This window comes from Sus scrofa, chromosome 6, assembly GCF_054392235.1.
Source record: "Sus scrofa isolate SSC_HxYL_T2T_F1_AM1 chromosome 6, Sscrofa_HxYL_maternal_Yorkshire_Landrace_v2.0, whole genome shotgun sequence".
In the NCBI taxonomy this organism is placed as follows: Eukaryota; Metazoa; Chordata; class Mammalia; order Artiodactyla; family Suidae; genus Sus; species Sus scrofa.
The window spans coordinates 170,022,700-170,041,796 of record NC_139388.1 but is presented as its reverse complement, the minus strand read 5'-3'; the positions used below and the strand labels follow the sequence as shown (position 1 = coordinate 170,041,796).

At 44.5% G+C, this 19,097-nt stretch overlaps 1 protein-coding gene across 1 annotated transcript in view; it reads left to right on the top strand.

The window, feature by feature from the left end:
- The first annotated feature begins 2,338 nt into the window (after positions 1–2,338).
- Positions 2,339–19,097, top strand: part of MAST2 (microtubule associated serine/threonine kinase 2) — a 212,218-nt gene continuing 195,459 nt past the window's right edge. The window contains 1 exon segment of the mRNA XM_021096724.2: positions 2,339–2,875. Coding sequence (XP_020952383.2) covers positions 2,690–2,875 — 186 coding nt within the window. The 5' untranslated portion in view covers positions 2,339–2,689.

Below are 19,097 nucleotides of genomic sequence, written 5' to 3'. Positions count from 1 at the left end.
GGTTGGAATCCCCTTTGCAGAGGTATGTGGCTCCAGACAGCACATTGTCTGCTGGTGGTGTGGAAGTAGTGGTGACAGCACTGTCCTGAAATTGTCCCTAATGTGTACTCTGGAGAGCTTCCTTGTTTCCTGCCAGTTTCAGAAGCCTGATTCTCCAGTCTCTGTTCTGCTCTGTGAGCCTCTCTAACAGCCTTCTAATCAATTCCCTTTCGGTCTTAGGCTAATCAGAGTTTGTCTCTTTTCTCTGTAACCAAGACTGCGGCAGACTCTGTACATGCAGGGACCTATAAATAGCTGGCATAACTATAAATAATAGGTACAGCAGAAATTAATAAGGGAAGGTGAGGCAGACAGAGACCAGATTTCAGATGGCCTTGCCAACCACGTAAGTTTAATTCGTTTCACCTTGAGGATCATGGAAATCCATTTAACTTTCAAATAAGAGAGTAACATGTTATATGGAGATTCTTGTAAAGGCTTTTTGGAGGATGGGTTTGAAGAGAAAGGGACTGGATGTAGGTGACTGAGTTAGAAACCTTTCCTAGTTAAGTTGGTGAGAGAAGATAAGACCTGAGCTGAGGTGGTACCAGTGGGACAGAAAGAGACGAACGGGAGAGACAGTAAGGTTATAGAAGCAACAGGACTTGTTCATTTAAAAATTTTTAGTTGAGGAATTCCTGTTTTGGCTCAGTGGGTTGAGAACCTGACAGAGTGTCTGTGAGGATGTGATCCCTGGATTAAGTATCTGGCATCGCCACAAGCTGCAGGGAGGTCGCAGATGCAGCTCAGAAATGGTGTGGCTGTGGCATAGGCTCACAGCTGTGGCTCTGATTCAACCCCATATATTGCAGGTGCAGCCCTAAGAAGAAAAAAGAAATGTAGTTGATTGACAGTGTCGTGTTAGTTTCAGGTGTACAGCAAAGTGATTCCGCCAAGCATAAAGACTTGTTCATTAATTGGATGTGGACGTGGGAGGGGAAGGAGGAATCTAGGGCTACTTCCAGGTTTCTGGTTGAGGCAGCTGGATGGATGATGGTGAGGGACGGGAACAGGGAATACAGGAGCAGACTGACGCTAGGCTGTAGGGTACATTGGTTGTTTTTGTAGGCTCTGGTATCTGATATACCTTGGTTTGAACACCGCCTCTGCACTTATTAGCTGTGTCATATTCAGCATGTTATGTAACTTGAACCTCAATAAATTGGAAATAACACAACTTACTTCTTGTGTGCGTATGTGTGAATTGAATGCACAGTGTCTGGTCTTTAGTAGGCACATTATAATGTTAGCTATTATTACCTCTCAGAAAGGGTTCAGGGAGGAGGCCTAGGAAAAAATAGAGAAAGCCTTTAGGAAACGCTACTGTGAAAAGAACTTGGTCAAGTCAAAAGAGGAAAAGTATAGTGCTGTGGCCAGAAAGAGGAGGTCAGACAGGGCTGAGCTACAGCCACGTTGCTGAGCAGATGAGTCACTGAAAGTGATGGGCTGAGCTGCCCAGGCCACAGCTGAACTCTGTGGCCAGGCTGGTCTGTGCTGTAATATGACTTCATTGTCAGTGAGGAGTCGTGGGGGTGTTCCGGAAGCCCTTAGGTCTTCCCCTTGCCCCTGAAGGAATGCATCACTTCTTCCTCTTTTATAGCCCCCCCCACCCCCGCTTACTTTCTGGAAGCATAAGGAAACAGTGGGAAGGGACGGGAAAACCAGAGTCCGAGTCCTGTCTAGTTTGCTCAGGGGCCTGGTGCCTGTTCCTTCGCCTTGGTCTTCTCTTTTTTTTTGGCCGCTGGCGGGACGTGAGGAAGCTTCTGGGCAAGGGATCCAAGCCCCGCCGGAGCAGGGACCCCAGGCGCAGCAGTGACCCGCTGTGCCACAACGGAACGCCCACCGTGGTCTTGTTATCCGTAACAGGACAATGGGCAGACCTGCCTTCTGTGCGATGTGAAGATTTGACGGCGGTGGGCAGGTGCTCCGTAAAAAGGCACGCTTTGGTGTTGTGTTCCCTGGTTCCATATTTTGTCTCCTTAGGGCTCCTGGTTCTTCCTGCTCCCCGCCTAGTTCCTCGAGCACGCTTATCAGTGCTAATTCATTTTTGGATCCCCAGCCCTTCGCGTGGCCGGGCATTCAATTTCATGAATGGATGAACGAACGAATCAATGAGCGCTCGCCGCGGCCGCCGGCGCGTCGGGCCCCGCCCCCTTCCGCTCTGCCTCCTCTCCCCGCGGCGGCCGCGCGGTGGGGCCACGGGCGTGTCTCTCGCGACCGTTCGCTGGCGCGTGCGCGGGAGGCCGCGCGCGGCCGGAGGTGGCGGGCGGGCTCCCGGTGCGCGCGCGCGCGGGGAAGGGAGGGGCGGGGCCCGGCCCGAGGCAGGCAGGCGGGCCGGCGGGCTGGCGGCCGGCGGCTGGCGCTGGAGCGGGCGGCGGCGGCGCCGGCGGCGGGGGGCCGGCCGAGCGTGTGCCGGGTGGGGGGAGCCGAGGCCGCGGCGATGCTGCCGCCTCCGTAGGGAGCGCCGGGGAGGCTGCGGCGCTTGAGGCTCCAGGGAGCGCGGAGGAGCTGCGGGCTGGGGTCGGTGGCTTTGGGCGCCTGCCCCGCCATGGTGGCCGCGGGCGGTGGTTGGCGCGGCAGCGCTGCGGCCCGGGGCCGTGCGGGGCCGGGACGGTCGCGGCGCTGACGCCCGCGGTGCCCAGCTGCAGATATGAAGCGGAGCCGCGGCCGCGACCGACCGCAGCCGCCGCCGCCGCCGCCGGTCGCGCGTCGGGAGGATGGGGCTCAGCGGGCGGCGGAGCTGCCCCAGCCCTTAGCCCCGCGCCGGCGAGCGCCGCCCGGGAGGCAGCGCCTGGAGGAGCGGACCGGGCCCCCGGGGCCAGAAGTCCCGGAGCAGGTAGGGCGGGCCGTGATCTGGAAAGGAAAGCCTGGGGAAGGGGAGCCTGAATGGGAGCGAGGAGGGGGAGGGCTCGCTCCGGCGGGAAGACTTGAGCTTGGGCGTTGAAGGGGTGGGGACTGAATAGTTCGGCAGGAGGAATGGGAGGTCTGGAGAGGCGGAAAAATGGGGAGTGGAGACTTGGAAGTGATGGTCTGGGGTTGATGGGAGATGAGGGAGCAGGGGGATGAAAACCGGTCCTCTGAGCGTCTGAGGTCAGGATGGGAAGAAGGGGCGATGGAATGTGGGCTGGGAGTAAATGAAGTGCAAAGAATAGGCTCACTAAAGCGGTGTGGAGGAGTTATCCCGAGGGGTAAATAGTGGCGTAAGGTAGGGACCGTCAGTATGATCATGTGCGTTATCCTTCTCTTGGAGATGATCTTGGCAGTTGTGAAAACGGATGTCATTCTTAAGAATTCTCTGATTTTTCATCATTATAGTCTTGTAGGCGTATGATCACAATCATTCTTAAGTTTTGCTTCTGTAACTATCCCTTTCCGGAGAAAGCACTTTTTAAAACATAGGCTGTTAACATCTGTGCTTTGGGGATGGATGAGTGCAATCTCAAGCCCAGTACAGTGAGCAGAGAATTCCTGGGTACAGTTTTCCGCGTTGTAGGAGTTTACCACGGCAGACACCGTAGTGGGAAAACATATATGGAAAGAAGTGCCAGAAGTTCATGGGGTTTCCGAATGGACAGGATGTGTTCATATAACTTATCAAGTGTAGGCGTATTTAAAAGGAGGGATAAAGGTCAGTTTTATTTGTCGGGAGGAGTCGTCACTAATAACTGTAGGACGTTCAGTGTAACAGTATGTGGCCCTTGATCTTGTGGGATTGACAGAACAAAAGTTCTGTAGTAATGAACTCTAGGGACACCTTTCCTTTCACACGCTCCACTTACGACCCTAGTGACCTTATCTTTGGGTCTTTCAAGAGTTCTTTTAGGTCGCCTGCCTCTTTCCTATATGTTAAATAAGCATTTTTCTTAGACATCGTTCTTTATGATGTCGTTTCAGTGGTGCACCTGTTAGCACATGGATTTTTTCCCTCTTTTGTTCCTTTATATTCTCCACCGAGTCCTGAGTAGACTGTGCTGTTGGCTGTCTCTGGCCTTGCTCTCAGGCCTCAGAGCATTGTCCTCCCGTGTAATTTACCCCCTCATCCACACCTTTTATATTCTCTGCAGTTCCTGTTCGAAACATGGTAAAATGTACTGAAAGCCTAGATCCTTTCCTGACTCAGTTTACCTGGTCCAGCGGACCTTACTGCATGCTTCACTAAAGAGTTCAAGGTTGCCTGCTTTCCCCCTCTTCTCTATCTCAGGATTTCTGTGTTCACTTATCTTTTGCTTCAGCCTCGAGAGAAGGCAAGCCCTTCTATTTGTGTCCTTGATTTCATCCCCTTTCATCTGCTGTAGGCCCTTGTTATGTATGTTATTTTCTCTTTGTCTTATATCTCAGGTAAAAACAAAACAGCATAATTTCCCTGAATTGTGTAACTACCTAAACTACTTTGTAATCTCATTTTTGCTTTACCAGCAACCTTCTTGAAAAATGCATTTGTACTCACTGGCTCAGCGTCTTCCCCTTGTATGCATTCCTCATATTATGGTTTGGCTTCTACACATAAGCTCTCCCCAAACTGATGATTTTAATAGTATATTAAATTTTTTTTTTTTCCTTTGTAGGGCTGCACCTGAGGCATACAGAAGTTCCCAGGCTAGGGGTCACATTGGAGCTGCAGCTGCCAACCTTCGCCACAGCTACACCCGGTCCGAGCTGTATCTGTGACCTACACCCACAGCTCATGGCAATGCCAGATCCTTAACCCATGGATGAAGGCCAGGGATCGAACCTGCATTCTCTTGGATACCATTGGATTCTTAACCTGCTGAACCACAGTGGGAACTCCTGTTTACTTTTTGATTGAGATGGGACTTACAGTGTGCGAGTCAAACAATTCAAAGGTTCCTTCAGCCCATGGAACGAAGACACTCATGTGGCCACTCATGATGATGTTCATAATTTGATAGGGTCCTTAAAAGTCCATCGCTTGAAATTATTTGATGTTGAAAAGGTAAAAATTTCTGTTGAGTGTGTTGTGAGGCTGGATGGATTCCTTTCATTCAGAGAGTAAGCACCCTACCTGATCACCAAGCCTCTGCCTCTTACAAATGCCTTTGTTCCCCGTTTCTCATGGCACGGGGTGGGCCTCCTTTTGCATTTGCTATGCTGGTGTTTAGGACTAACTACTGAGCAGGATGCAGGACTTGGATCTCTAGGCCAGTGGCTTACTGTACCATCAAGATAGAATTCCTTTTGTCTCCTGTGAAATGTGCTTCTCTCTGTGCCTTTCCTTTTCCTTGTCATCAAACTTGAAATTATATCCATGGTCTTTGACTTTCCCCACTCCCTTGACCCCCTCATCTGGATTCTGCTGATTCTGTCTTCGTGACATCTCTCAAATCATGGGAATACCCACTGTCATCACCTAACTCAGCATTTATAAACTTTTGTCTTGGTTGTTGTAATACCTTAACTGCATTTACTACACTTTTAGTCTTTTAGCCTCTGATTTATTCTGCATTCTAACTACCTGAGTTCCAGTGATAGAGAAGTAATTAAGTGATCATTTTCATTTCTTTATCTTCAAAACTTTCATTAGCTTCTTTATATCCATAGAATAAAGTTTGAAGACCTTGGCATTCAAGGTCCACTTGATACTTACCACCTTTTTTTTTGGGGGGGGGAGTCTTTTTAGGGCCACACTCTTGGCATACAGAAGTTTTCCAGGCTGGGGGTCAAATCAGAGCTGTAGCTGCCAGCCTACATCACAGCCACAGCAACGCGGGTTCCAAACCACATCTGTGACCTACACCACAGCTCAAGACAACGCCAGATCTTTAAGCCACTCAGCAAGGCATGGGATAGAACCTGAGTCCTCATGGAAACTAGTTGGGTTCGTGAGCACTGAGCCCTGATGGGAACTCCTGATACTTATCACTTTTTATTAGAATTGGAATTAGCTGCCTCTTCTCTTGGTTCCCAAGACTTTGCTTTGTCTGCTTTGCAAAATACATAATTGAAATTGCTCCTCTCTCTCATTAGTAAGTTCTTTGATGCCCAGACTGTTTCATTTACTGTTGTATACCTAGGGCCTAGTATGGTTTTGAAACATAGTTACTAATCTGAATGTTTATTGGAAACATAGATGTGCGCTGGTGCCTAGAAGAGATATTTCCTCAGCAATATCCTACCTAATTGGTTGTCAATCTCATCAGAGAAAAAACTCCATAGAGGCTGCCTTATTCATCATTGTACTGGCCTTTATCGTTTTAACTGGTATGTAATGGGCATTCGTTAAATATTTGTTTACTGCTTAGGCACTTTCATATATTTATTTTAATTAATCATCCGTCTGAAAAAGCTCTTTATTCTCTGTTTTGGCCCATTAAAATTCTACTCAAGCTTCCAGGCCTAGCTTATGCCACAGAAACTGTTCTGTGAAGTTGCTTTTTCACGATTGGGCTGTAGCAGCTCGCACTTCTATCATTCTGTATTCATTTTTGTATTATTTCATTTCTTCTTTTAAGTTGTAAATTATCGAAGGTAGGGACTGTGTCATCATTTTATCTACCATCATGCATTGTCAAGAGCTTTGTTATAGTAGGTCTAAGTAATGATGGAATGAATGGATGAATTAACAGAAAATGATGCCAGTATTTTGAATTTGGGTAACTTGAGTAATCGTGGTCGTCAGATAGAAAGAAATAGATCAGCGAAGGAAATGAGACGTTTTTGAGGACGGAGGAAGATGGTGTTCATGTTTAGTCTCTTGAATTCCCTCAGCACCGTTATGGAGTTTTCCAAATTATTTTCACAGAAATAGTATCTTCTCTTTCTTCTGCACTACAATGCTAGTACAGTGGCAAAAGCACAGGGCAGAAAACACACAGAGGGGAGGCTGCATATGTTGTGTAGGAACTGTAATCAATTTGGTATTGTTGGAACTTGAACTTGAAGGTGTGGATGATGAGTTAAGAGACTAAGGAGTCTAGATTGTAGAAAGTCTTTAGTCCTATGTGAAAGAATCATAAATAGGGGAGTAGGATAGCCTGACTTGATTTTTAGCTGAATTACTCTGGAAACTGTGTGGAGGATAGAATGTAGGACATGGTGTTTGAAATGTGGGCTTTTGAGAATTTTTCTTAGTTTTTTCAATCCAGAATGTTCATTAGCCCTCCCTCCCCTCTTATCCAGAAGCAGTATGAGTAAGGGCTAGCTCCTGCAAGACTGTTACCTTTGGAAGATTCATTTTCATCAAAGGTGCTGGCAGCAGGTGTTCCCATCGTGGCTCAGCGGTAACCAACCTGATTAGTATCCATGAGGACTCGGGTTCGATCCCTGGCCTAACTCAGTGGGTTAAGGATCTGGCATTGCTGTGGTGTAGGTTGCAGATGAGGCTCGGATCTGGCATTGCTGTGGCTGTGGTGTTGTCTGGTGGCTACAGCTCTGGTTCAACCCCTAGCCTGGGAAGATCCATATGCTGTGGGTGTGGCCCTAAAAAGGCAAAAAAAAAAAAAAAAAAAAAAAAAAAAAAAACCCAAAAAGGTGCTGGGAGCAGAGCCTGGGATGATGGAAGCAAGTTGGACAGTGTTCCCTGATGAGGGTGGGAGCATCTGCTTACAGATTTTCCCATCGTTATTTTACTGGCTGTCCTTTAGCCAAAGATCACCCTAAAAGCTTTTTCCACCGCGGTTACTCATGGCCACCTATGATCAGGACTAGTCAGAGGAAGCTTAATATTGCAACCCTTATGCCTCCTTCATTGCTGATCTAAACTTCTCTGTGGTTCTCTGCTGAATTTGCCGTCTAGCTTTGTACCTTCTTGGGAAAATCCTTAAGGTACCTTGGTAATTATTACTTTTTATCAGCAGATGTTGGTTGTTTTTCATCAGTGATATACATACTGGGGGCTCTAAGGGGTTTGAAAACCAAGTTATTGGGTCACGGGCCAGCCACTGGGGAGTTTGGAGCAGAGGAATTACATGACACACATTCATTTCAATTCCATCTTTATGGCTACTCTGTTGAGCATGACCAAATGGGTATGTGGAAGCAGAGACCATTTAAGAGGCTCTTGCAGTTATTCAGGCAAGAGAGCAAGTGATATGAAACAATTGTCTATGAGTAGGAGAGTGCTCCTCTTTATAACAGAACTACTTGAGGAGTTCCCGTCGTGGCTCAGTGGTTAATGAATCCGATTAGGAACCACGAGGTTGCGGGTTCGATCCCTGGCCTCGTTCAGTGGGTTGAGGATCTGGCGTTGCCGTGAGCTGTGGTGTAGGTTGCAGATGTGGCTCGGATCCCGTGTTGCTGTGGCTGTGGTGTAGGCTGGTGGCTACAGCTCGATTAGACCCCTAGCCTGGGAACCTCCACATGCCGTGGATGTGGCCCTAGAAAAGGCAAAAACCAAAACAAAAAACTGCTTGAAAGAGCTGTCTATATCTTCTTTCACTTCCTTTCCTTTCATTCCTTTTGAACCCATTCCAATCGACTGATTCTCTATAGTTCCTCTGAAACACTTAGGTTAAGGTCATCATTGGCCAAAGCCCAGTGGCCAAACCCAGTCTTCATGTCACTCAACCAGTTGCTTTTATTTATTATTATTATATTTATCATTAGTAGTAGTGTTAGTCTCAGTAGTAGTCTCAGCAGTAGTAGTAGTGTTGAGGCCATGCCTGTTCCCCGGCAGGAATTGAACCCACACCATGGCGGTGACCCAGGCTGCTGCAGTGATAATGCCATATCCTTAACCCAACCTGCTGTGCCACCAGAGAACGCCTTGATTCTTTTCTTTTTCTTTTTTTCTTTTTTGCCTTTTGTCTTTTGAGGGCTACACCCGCAGGTTCCCAGGCTAGGGGTTGAATCGGAGCTACAGCTCCCGGCCTACACCACAGCTCACAGCAACGCCAGATCCTTAACCCACTGATCAAGGCCAGGGATTGAACCCACAACCTCGTGGTTCCTGGTCGGATTCGTTTCTGCTGTGCCATGATGGGAACTCCTGATTGGTTTCTTAACTTCATTTTCCACATTCAGCCCATTGGATGTGATTGGTGATACATTTCACCTTTCATGAAACCTTGCCGTTAGCTCCGTCACTGCCCTAATGTTAGCTTGTCATCTTTCTTTCTTTTTCCCACCACACCTGTGGTATATGGAAGTTCCCAGGCTAGGGGTCAATTCGGAGCTGCAGCTGAGGCCTCTGCCATAGCCGCAGCAACACTGGATCCGACCCACATCTTCAACCTCTGCCTGGGCTTGCAGCAACTCTGGATCCTTAACCCACTGAGTGAGGCCAGGGATTGAACCGAATCCTCATGGAGACCATTTGGGTTCTTAACCTGCTGAGACACAGTGGGAACTCTTAGCTTGTCATCTTTAATGGCTTTCTATAACTGTCTCCTGTCTTCCTGCTTCTGTTCTTCTGCCTCCTCTCCGCACCCATGATAATTTGCATACGGCAAGATCGAAATCGTCCTTTAAGGCTAAAATCAAAGTTTGTCACCCCCTGCTCAAAACCCTGCAGTGGCTTTCCGTCACAATCCGTCAAAATCCAAAGTGCTAGTTTTGTCCTGTAAGATTCCGCACGGTCCACCTCTTCGCCTTTGCCAACCTCGTTCTCTTCTATTCCTCTTGGCACCGAGCTCTGGTTACACTGGCTGCCTTCCTGGTCTCCACGTATGTTAAGCACGCTCCTGCGTGAGGACGTTTTAAAAATGATCCTTTGAGGACTTCTCTACTGAGGTGTTCTTTTTCCAGATGCATCCATATGGCTGGCCTCCTGTCCCATTCAGGTCTCTGTTCAGATATCACCTCTTCAGAGAGGCCTTCTTTATTTTTGGCTGCGCCGATGGCACACGGAAGTTCCCAGGCCAGGGATGGAACCTGAGCCAGGGCAGTGACAACACTGAGTCAACCACTAGGTCACCAGGGAACTCCTTGTTCAGTGTCTTTAAACTAATACTGGTCATTCCCTTTCCCGCTTTTCAGTCATGTCCTTTATTCACCTGTTATTATCACGTATTTGTTGTTTATTGTCATTTGCCCACATTAGAATATATGGTTCATGAGGGTAGGAAATTGGGTCGTTTTTTTCCTCACTGCTATATCTCCAGCTTCTAGAATTGTGTATAGGAGGTACTAAATAAATACTTCTTGAGTGAATGAGAAGGGTTGGTGTAGTGAATAAGTCATTCTGACCTCAGATTCCAACTCTGTGACCTGTTGCATGTTACTTGAGTTCTCTGAGCTTTAATTATCCCACATGTGTGTGATGGAGATGCTGTCATGCCCAATTTTATAGGGTTGTTGTTAGAACTTAATAAATTAATCCATGTAAAGTACTTTTTACAAAGCCTGATAGCAATCAGTGCTCAATAATGGTTAATTATCATATTTTATGGTGCATACATTAAATGTGTGAGCTTAGAGTTCGTATTTTTCTGTGTTTTTATCTGGTTTTAGAAATAAATGTAATCGAGAAAGATAGGGCTTGATCTTTGATGTGTTGGTGTTATTGAGCTGTTCTTTTACTTTGTTCAGCTTGGAAAGATGGCTTTAATTGGTGCTTTTCCCTTTAGGGAAACTTATGGTTTTCTTTATTAAGTAACTGGCTTAGACGATATTGTAGTCCCCTAGGTTTTAGAATGTAATTAAGAGCAAAATCAGGCCAAGGAAACCACATTTTAAAATTCTGTGATATCATTTTAGTTGTACCAACTTTAATGTAATAAAATACTTCCTGGGGTGAACCTGAGTAGCAGATGCACAAATTCTTTAACCTTTAATTTGTTGGGAGATTAACAAGCCACATAGTTTCTCTGCCTGTATTTCATCAAAGCAGAGGTAATACCGTAATGTCAGACCTTCTAATTTTCATGACTATTACAGGCCTGCAGGAATGCTTTAATGACAACAGAGCTTTCAAATTGTTGGTATTAATTTTTAAAAAGTCTTTACGTTATTTCAAAGAGGTGATATCAAGATGATTTTTTTCTAGATGACCCCAGGGAATCTGAGTCCTGCCTTTGACCAGTAAGAGAAAGGGACATTTTATTACTAGCTCTCATGTTGGTAGCCTTTTTTATCTGAGAACACTAGTTGCTATAACAAATACATTTGAAAGGACCCAGACTAATGGAAGCGCTACCATTTTCTACACACGGCTTCCAAGGTCCCCTGAGGCGGCAAGTGGGGGATCTTGTGGGAGTGGCTGATGGGCCAGACTTGGAAATGGCTTAATCACTTAGCCCTATTCCGTTGTCAGAATTGAGTCACAAGGCCCAGCGTAGCTGCTGGAGGGCAGGTCTTTTCGATTGTGCCCAGGGGGGAGGTTTGGTCGCTATCCAGCTAGTCCACAGCCCTCCAACCCTGACACAGTCCACACTAGGACTGTGTTGGAAATCCTCTTATTTTGGGTGTAGATCACCTAGAACCTTCATTCTTTAGAGGCCCACAGGGTTTGGGGTAGTTAGTCACTGTTTTGAATGCATGTAAAGGCCTTTTCCCAGGAAGACCTAGGAGATCTGGAAAAGCTTGTTTTCCTCTGTCCATGGCAGACCCCGCTCTCGCAGGTCCTGGTGGCCGGTGAGAGCTGTCTGTAGGAGTTTCTCGCTTTGTCAGTCCAGCCTGTGGAAGAGGAAAAAAGCCACAAGGAAGCCCAGAGAAGCCAGAGAGGAAGGTGACTGGGTTTTAGCTCTTCTTACCTTATTTTATTTTTGACTGCACCTGCAGCATGTGGACGTTTCTGGGCCAAGGACTGAACCCTTGCCACAGCAGTAATGACTCCCAATCCTTTATTGGCTGTGCCACAAGAGAACTCCTTGTTCTCACTTTAGTAGGCTTCTGGAAGGAAGTATGGCCCTTTAGAAAGCCTACCTCTATATATGCTTCGACTTCTTAAATTATGGTAAAATACATTTAACATAAAATTTACGGTTAGTGACATTCAGTGCATTCGGATGTACAACCTTCCCCACCACCTAATTCCAGAACATTTTCATCACTCCAGAAGTCACTCCCCATTTCCTCCTTCCCCTGGTCCCTGGCAACCGCTAACCTGTTTTCTGTCTCTATGGACTGTGGACATTTCATATAAATGAAATCGTATGATATGCGGCCTTTTATGTCTGGCTTTTTTCGTACATGTTTTTGAGATCTGTTCACAGTGTAGCGTGTATCATCATATATCATTCCTTTTTATGGTTGAGTAGTATTCCATTATATGGATATACAGCATTTTGTTTATTCAACTGATGGACATTTGGGTTCTTTATACCTTTTGGAGATTGCGATAGTGCTGCTATGAGCATGTGTGTATAAGTTTTGTTTGTACACCTGTTTTTCAGTTTTTTGTTTCTGTATACAGGAGTGGAATTGCTGGGTCATATGATAATACTCTGTTGAACTTACTGAGGAACTGACAAACTGTTTTCCACAATGAGTGTACCATTCTGACAGTCCCACCGGCAATTTACAGGCTTCCAGCTGTCCCTTACCTGGCTAACACTTGTTATTTGCCAATTTAAAAAAATGTGGTCATTCTACTGGATGTAAATGACATCTCTTTGTGTTTTTTATTTGCATTTCCCTGTAGGTTAATGATGTTGAGCATCTTTTTATTGGTTGTTGACCATTTGCATATCTTCTTCCTAGAAATGTCTATTCCAACCCTTTGCCTTTTTTTTCCTTTCAATTGCAAATAAGATTCTACAGGTTCTGATTTTCCCATCAAGGGGCAGGGCTCAAGTCATCCCTAGGAGAGACTCCTCTGCCAATTTTTAAATTGGGTTGCTTATTGTTGAATTGTAACAGTTCTGTATTTATTCTGAATGCTGGATTCTTATCAGAATGATTTGCATATATTTTCTCCCATTCAGTGGATTGTCTTTCACTTTCTTTGATACACACATTTTAAAATTTTTGATGAAATACAATTTACCTATATTTTTGGTTTGTTGCTTGTGATTTCTCTTACCTAAGAAACCGTTGCTAAATCCATGAACATTTACTCATTTTTTTTTTTTACCCGTTTAATGGTTTTAGCCTTTATATTTAGGTGTTTCATCCTTTTTGAGCTAATTTTAGTATTAATGTGACTAAAAGAGAGAGTAATTTCATGCTTTTGCATGTAAGCATCCTGTTGTCCTTTTTCAAGGTCCTCCAGGTGGTAAGTGATAGAGCCCAAAAGAGCCTTGGCTCTAGAGCCTGTGCTCTTAAAACATTGAAGATGCTTTGGAGTTCCCTGCTGGCTCAGCAGGTAAGGATCTGGCATTGTCACTGCTGCAGCTTGGGTCTCTGCAGCTTGTGGCATGGTTCAGAGTTGGCCTTGGAATTTTTGTATGCTGCCAGCACAGCCAAAAAAAAAAAAAAAAGTTGAAGATGCTTTCATTTTAACTATCAAATTATTTTAGAGAGATAAACTGGGGTTTATAGGTTGGGAATTAAGATTAGTTTCATATTTCTGTGCTTTCATTGGCTTTATGATTTTGTGCAAAACTTCTCTCTTCCCCAGGAGGAAATCACTGTTCTGAAGATGGTGTATATTAAACTATTGCGTTAGTGGAAAAAAAATTCATTACTAAAGATATTTATCCATAAGCAAGATGTGGGAATATTTGCGTTTTTTTTGTTTTTTGTCTTTTTAGGGCCACACCCAAGGCGTATGGAGGTTCCCAAGCTAGGGGTCCAATCACAGCTGTAATCGCTGACCTACACCAGAGCCACGGCAACTCAGGGTCCGAGCCGCCGTGTCTGCGACCTACACCACAGCTCACAGCAACGCCAGATCCTTAACCCACTGAGCGATGCTAGGGATCAAACCCGAGGCCTCATGGATGCTTAGCTGGGTTTGCTAACCTCTGAGCCATGATGGGAACTCCGGAATATTTGCTTTTAAATTTTATATAAATTGTGTGTTATTATGTATATCCTTTTGCTCTCTTACCTTATTTTACTCAACATTGTTTTTGAGAATTATGAGAATTATGTCATGAGTCAGCAAACCTTTTTTTTTTTCTCGTCTTTTTGCCTTTTCCAGGGCTGCTCCTGTGACATATGGAGATTCCCAGGCTAGGGGTCTAATCAGAGCCGTAGCCACTGGCCTATGCTAGAGCCGCAGCAATGAGGGATTCGAGTCGTGTCTGCGACCTACACCACAGCTCATGGCAACGCCGGATCCTTGACCCACTGAGTGGCCAGGGATCAAACCCGCATCCTCATGGATCCTAGTTAGGCTCGTTGCCGCTGAACTACGACAGAAACTCCTGTAGCGTTCCTTTGAATAAATAATTTGTATAATATATAAACAGTTGGGTTATTTCCATTTTCCATATTAGAGGTAAATATCCTTGTGTACATATGCAAGAGTTTCTCTTGCTGGATATTATTACCAGATTACTTTCTACAGTGATTGTATCAATATGTACTTTGACCTGGGATGTTTCCCTCTGTCCTTGCCAACCCTTGGTGTTATCAGGTTATTACTTTTTGTTAATTTGCTGTGTTTAGATGGCATCTCAATGCTTTAAATACATTTCCTTGATTATTAGTGAAGTTAATCTTTGTAGATTTATTGGGGTTTTTTGAAAATTTTTTCTGTGATTTCCTTACTTATGTGCTTTCATGTTTTTATTATAGACTATTTTTACTTTTCTTACTGATGTGAGTTCTTTATCAATGTCATTTAAGTAGACTACAGAGGAGAAGCATACTTTGGTCTAGGTTTGAATTCTCTTAGTAGTTTAGTAGGTTTGAATTTGAAGGAAGATAAGAATGTCTATTTTACAGTGTTGTTTTTGTAGTTAAATCAAGGTTTTATTTATTTATTTATTTATTTATTTATTTATTTATTTTGTCATTTTGCTATTTCTTGGGCCGCTCCCGCTGCATATGGAGGTTCCCAGGCTAGGGGTGCAGTCGGAGCTGTAGCTGCCAGCCTACGCCAGAGCCACAGCAACGCGGGATCCGAGCCGCGTCTGCAACCTACACCACAGCTCACGGCAACGTCGGATCGTTAACCCACTGAGCAAGGGCAGGGACCGAACCTGCAACTTCATGGTTCCTAGTCGAATTTGTTAACCACTGCGCCACGACGGGAACTCCTAAATCAAGATTTTAAATGACTACTTTCAGTTGGACCTCCCTAAATGTTTGTTCTATGTTTTTATTTTTTGTCACTGTGGTATTTTTATGTGTAGCAAGATATTCCCTTACTTTTGTAGCAGACCCCTAGTTTTGCAGTTTTTCTTTCTTTACTCCTTTTTTCCTATTTAACTTGTTTATTGTAAAATATGATAAGTAGAAAAGCAGTAAAAACAAACGTGTAGTTCAACGAATTATTATAAGATGAAACACCCTCATAACTGTTACCCAGGTGAAGAAAAAGAATTTTGCCAGCCGTTCTCAAAACTCCTCTCCCTGGGCCCCGTTCCAGTTCCAGTCCCCTCCCTCCCTCCAGAGGTAATCGCTCTCCTTACTTAAGTAATCATTTCCTTATATTTCTCTATAAATTTGTATCTAAGACATTTTTAAAAATTTAATTTCATTGGAATATAGTTGGCGGATAATGTATTAGTTTCAGATGTACAGCAAAGTGAATTAATCATACATGTAAATATATCCATTCTTTTTTCCCATATGGGTTATTACAAACTATTGAGTAGGTTTTCCCATGCTCTGCAGTAGGGTCTCATTAAAAATCTTGCCCGTTTTTAATGTCCTTTGTAAGTAATTTATTGATTTATTTAACGGTTAACACATCTACAGTCTTTATTAAGAGTTTGTTGCTTGGTATCTTGCCCATTTTTAAAAACTAGATATGTGGAGTTCCCATTGCAGGTCAGTGGGTTAAGAACCCGGCATAAGATTTGGGTAAGGATGCAGGTTCCATCTCCGGCTTCGCTCAGTGGGTTGAGAATCTGGTGCTGCCGCAAGCTGTGGCTCAGATGCTGCATTGCTGTGGTGTGGCGTAGGCCAGCAGCTGCAGCTCTGATTCGATCCCTAGCCTGAGAAAGGCCCCTAGCAGGTGCGGCCAAAAAAAGGAAAAAGAAAAACCTAGATTCGTTTGTCTCTTTTAATATGTAGGCTTTCCTCCCATCTCTTGCTTTTCTTTAACATTTATGAGTTGAGGATAAACAGCGGGGTCCTTCTGTGTAGCACAGGAACTGTGTCCAGTCTCCTGGGATAGACCGTGATGGAAAGGATTATAAAAAGGAATAGAGGCGTTCCCATCGTGGCTCAGCGGAAACGAATCTGACTGGCATCCATGAGGACGCGGGTTTGATCCCTGGCCTTGCTCAGTGAGTTAAGGATCTGGCGTTGCCGGGAGCTGTGGTGTAGGTCGCAGATGTGGCTTGGATCCCACGTTGCTGTAGCTGCGGTGTAGGCCAGAGGCTACAGTTCTGATTGGACCCCTAGCCTGGGAACCTCTATATGCCACGGGTGTGGCCCTAAAAAGCCAAAAAAAAAAAAAACCCCAAATTTTATATATATATGTATGTATAACTGAGTCACTTTGCTGTATAGCAGAAATTGGCACAGCATTGTAAATCAACTATACTTTAATTAAAGAACATTAAAAAAAATAAAATTTACATGTTGAAAAACCTTGGGGCATTTGACGTATAGTTTCCCACAGTCTGGATTGCATAGTCATGGTGCATTTCAAAGTGTTTTATGTCCTTTGTATTTCTTGCAAATTATAGCTGGATACAGAGGCTTAATCAGCTTCAGGTTCAGTTCCTTTGGCAAGATTAATGGTGGTAATGCATTCTTTCAACAGGAGGCACATGTCTGCTTTTGCTCTTTGATAGTAGCTGTCGTGGATGCTCCGTGCTGAGACTCACTGATTGGGATTGTGAAGCAGTGATGTAATTCTTTCATTTGTTTTCATTTATTAGGTGGCATAACATTTTAAGGCGATGCTTCTCCTTATCAACAATTTGGTTTCCAGTGGTATAGTTTAGTGTAAGAAAGCCCTTTTATTTACCTAGTTTTTAAGGTAATAAATTGATTCCCTGTCATCGTCAGATGGTGATCAGTTATTTTATTTATTTATTATTTGCTTTTTTTTGGGACTGCACCTGTGGCACATGGAAGTTCCCGGTCTAGGGGTTGAATTGCAGCTACAACCACCAGCCTACACCACAGCCACAGCAATCGGGGATCCAAGCTGATTCTACAACCCATACCACAGCCCACTGCAATGCTGGATCCCCAACCCACCGAACAAGGCCAGGGATTGAACTTACATCCTCATGGATACTAGTCAGATTCATTTGACTGTCCACAAGGGGAACTCAGAGTTTTTTAGTTTTTTTTTTTCCTGTCTCTTTTTTAGGGCCGCACCTGTGGCATATAGAAGTTCCTAGACTAGGGGTTGAATTGTAGTTGTAGCTGTCAGCCTACACCACAGCCACAGCAACTCGGGATCTGAGCCGTGTCTTTGACCTACATTATAGCTCATGGCAACCCTGGATCCTTAACCCACTGAACGAGGCGAGGGATTGAACCCGTGTCTTCCTGAATATTAGGTTCATTACCACTGAACCATGACGGGAGCTCTGAGTTATCAGTGTGAAGTCATGCATTTAATAAAGGTGTTTGATGGCTCTCAACCCATTTTGGTGTTTGGTGCTTTTTTTTTTAAGTGCTTATTGAAGCTCAAATTGTCCTCTTGTTTTCTGGGAAAAGCTTCTTTAAATTGGTTCCTTAGTTTTTTAAAAAATTTTTAATTTTGCTTTTTTTTAAGGGCCACACCAATGACTTATAGAATTTCCCAGGCTAGGGGTTGAATCTGAGCTGCAGCTGCCAGCCTACACCACAGCCACAACAACATGGGATCCAAGCCTCTTCTACGACCTACACCACAGCTCATGGCAATGCTGCATCCTTTACCCACTGAGTGAGGACAGGGATTGAACCAGCATCCTCATGGATACTAGTTGCATTTGTTTCTGCTGAGCCACAATGGGAATTCCCAGTTCCTTAGTCTTTTTGATCTGATCCTAATAGTTCTGACAGTTTTCTTGCTATCTCTCTTGTCACCCTATTCCAGGCTCATTTTCCACCTTAGACCTGGAATTGCCTGTTTCTTTGAGAATTCCTGGTTTTGGAGTTGCCGTTGTGGCTCAGTGGTTAATGAATCCGACTAGGAACCATGAGGTCGTGGTTCGATCCCTGGCCTTGCCTAGTGGGTTAAGGACCCGGCGTTGCGGTGAGCTGTGGTGTAAGTTGCAGACGTGGCTCGGATCTCGATTTACTGTGGCTGTGATGTAGGCCGGTAGCTACAGCTCCAATTAGACCCCTAGCCTGGGAACTTCCATGTGCCTCGGGTGCGGCCCTAAAAACACAAAACAAACAAACAAACAAATACAACTACCTTGGCAGTTGACAGTGATATTTACTGTACTACAGAATTTTTAAAAACTTAATCTCCCATATGTTACGTTAGTGTCTCCTCTCTTTCATAGCAGGAGTCATGTTCCTAAAGACTCAGGGGATGATAAAATGAGAATATCCAAGAATTACTAGTTTGCTTCATCGTATGTTAACTGTATTACCACCAGTGATTAACGAAAACTGTTAAAGAATGTTTTTTGTATATGCCATTTTCACCTTCCTCCTCATTTTGTGGTTGACCTGTATCTACACTGTCAGATTATATGGCTTTGTATGCTATATTCTTTCTCTTTTAATTTACATGTATTTATAATTCTTTAAATGACTACATATTTACTGCTAATCACCATGTTGATATTTATTTATTTTAAATTGGCATATGGAGGTTCCCAGGCTAGGGTCAGTTGGAGCTGCAGATGCTGGCCTACACTCATAGGCACAGCATCGTAAGATCCGAGCCTTGTCTGTGACCTACACCACTGAGTGAGGCCAGGGATCAAACCCAGGGATCGAAACTGTATCCTCGTGTTACTAGTCAGATTTGTTTCTGCTGTGCCATAATGGGAACTCTCTCTAGTTTTTTAAAAAATTGATGTATAGTTGGTTTACAGTGTTGTGTTAGTTTCTGGTACATAGCAAAGTGATTCAAGGTCATATTGTCTAGCTTAGGAAACTGTATTCAATATCTTGTAATACCCTATAATGGAAAAGAATTG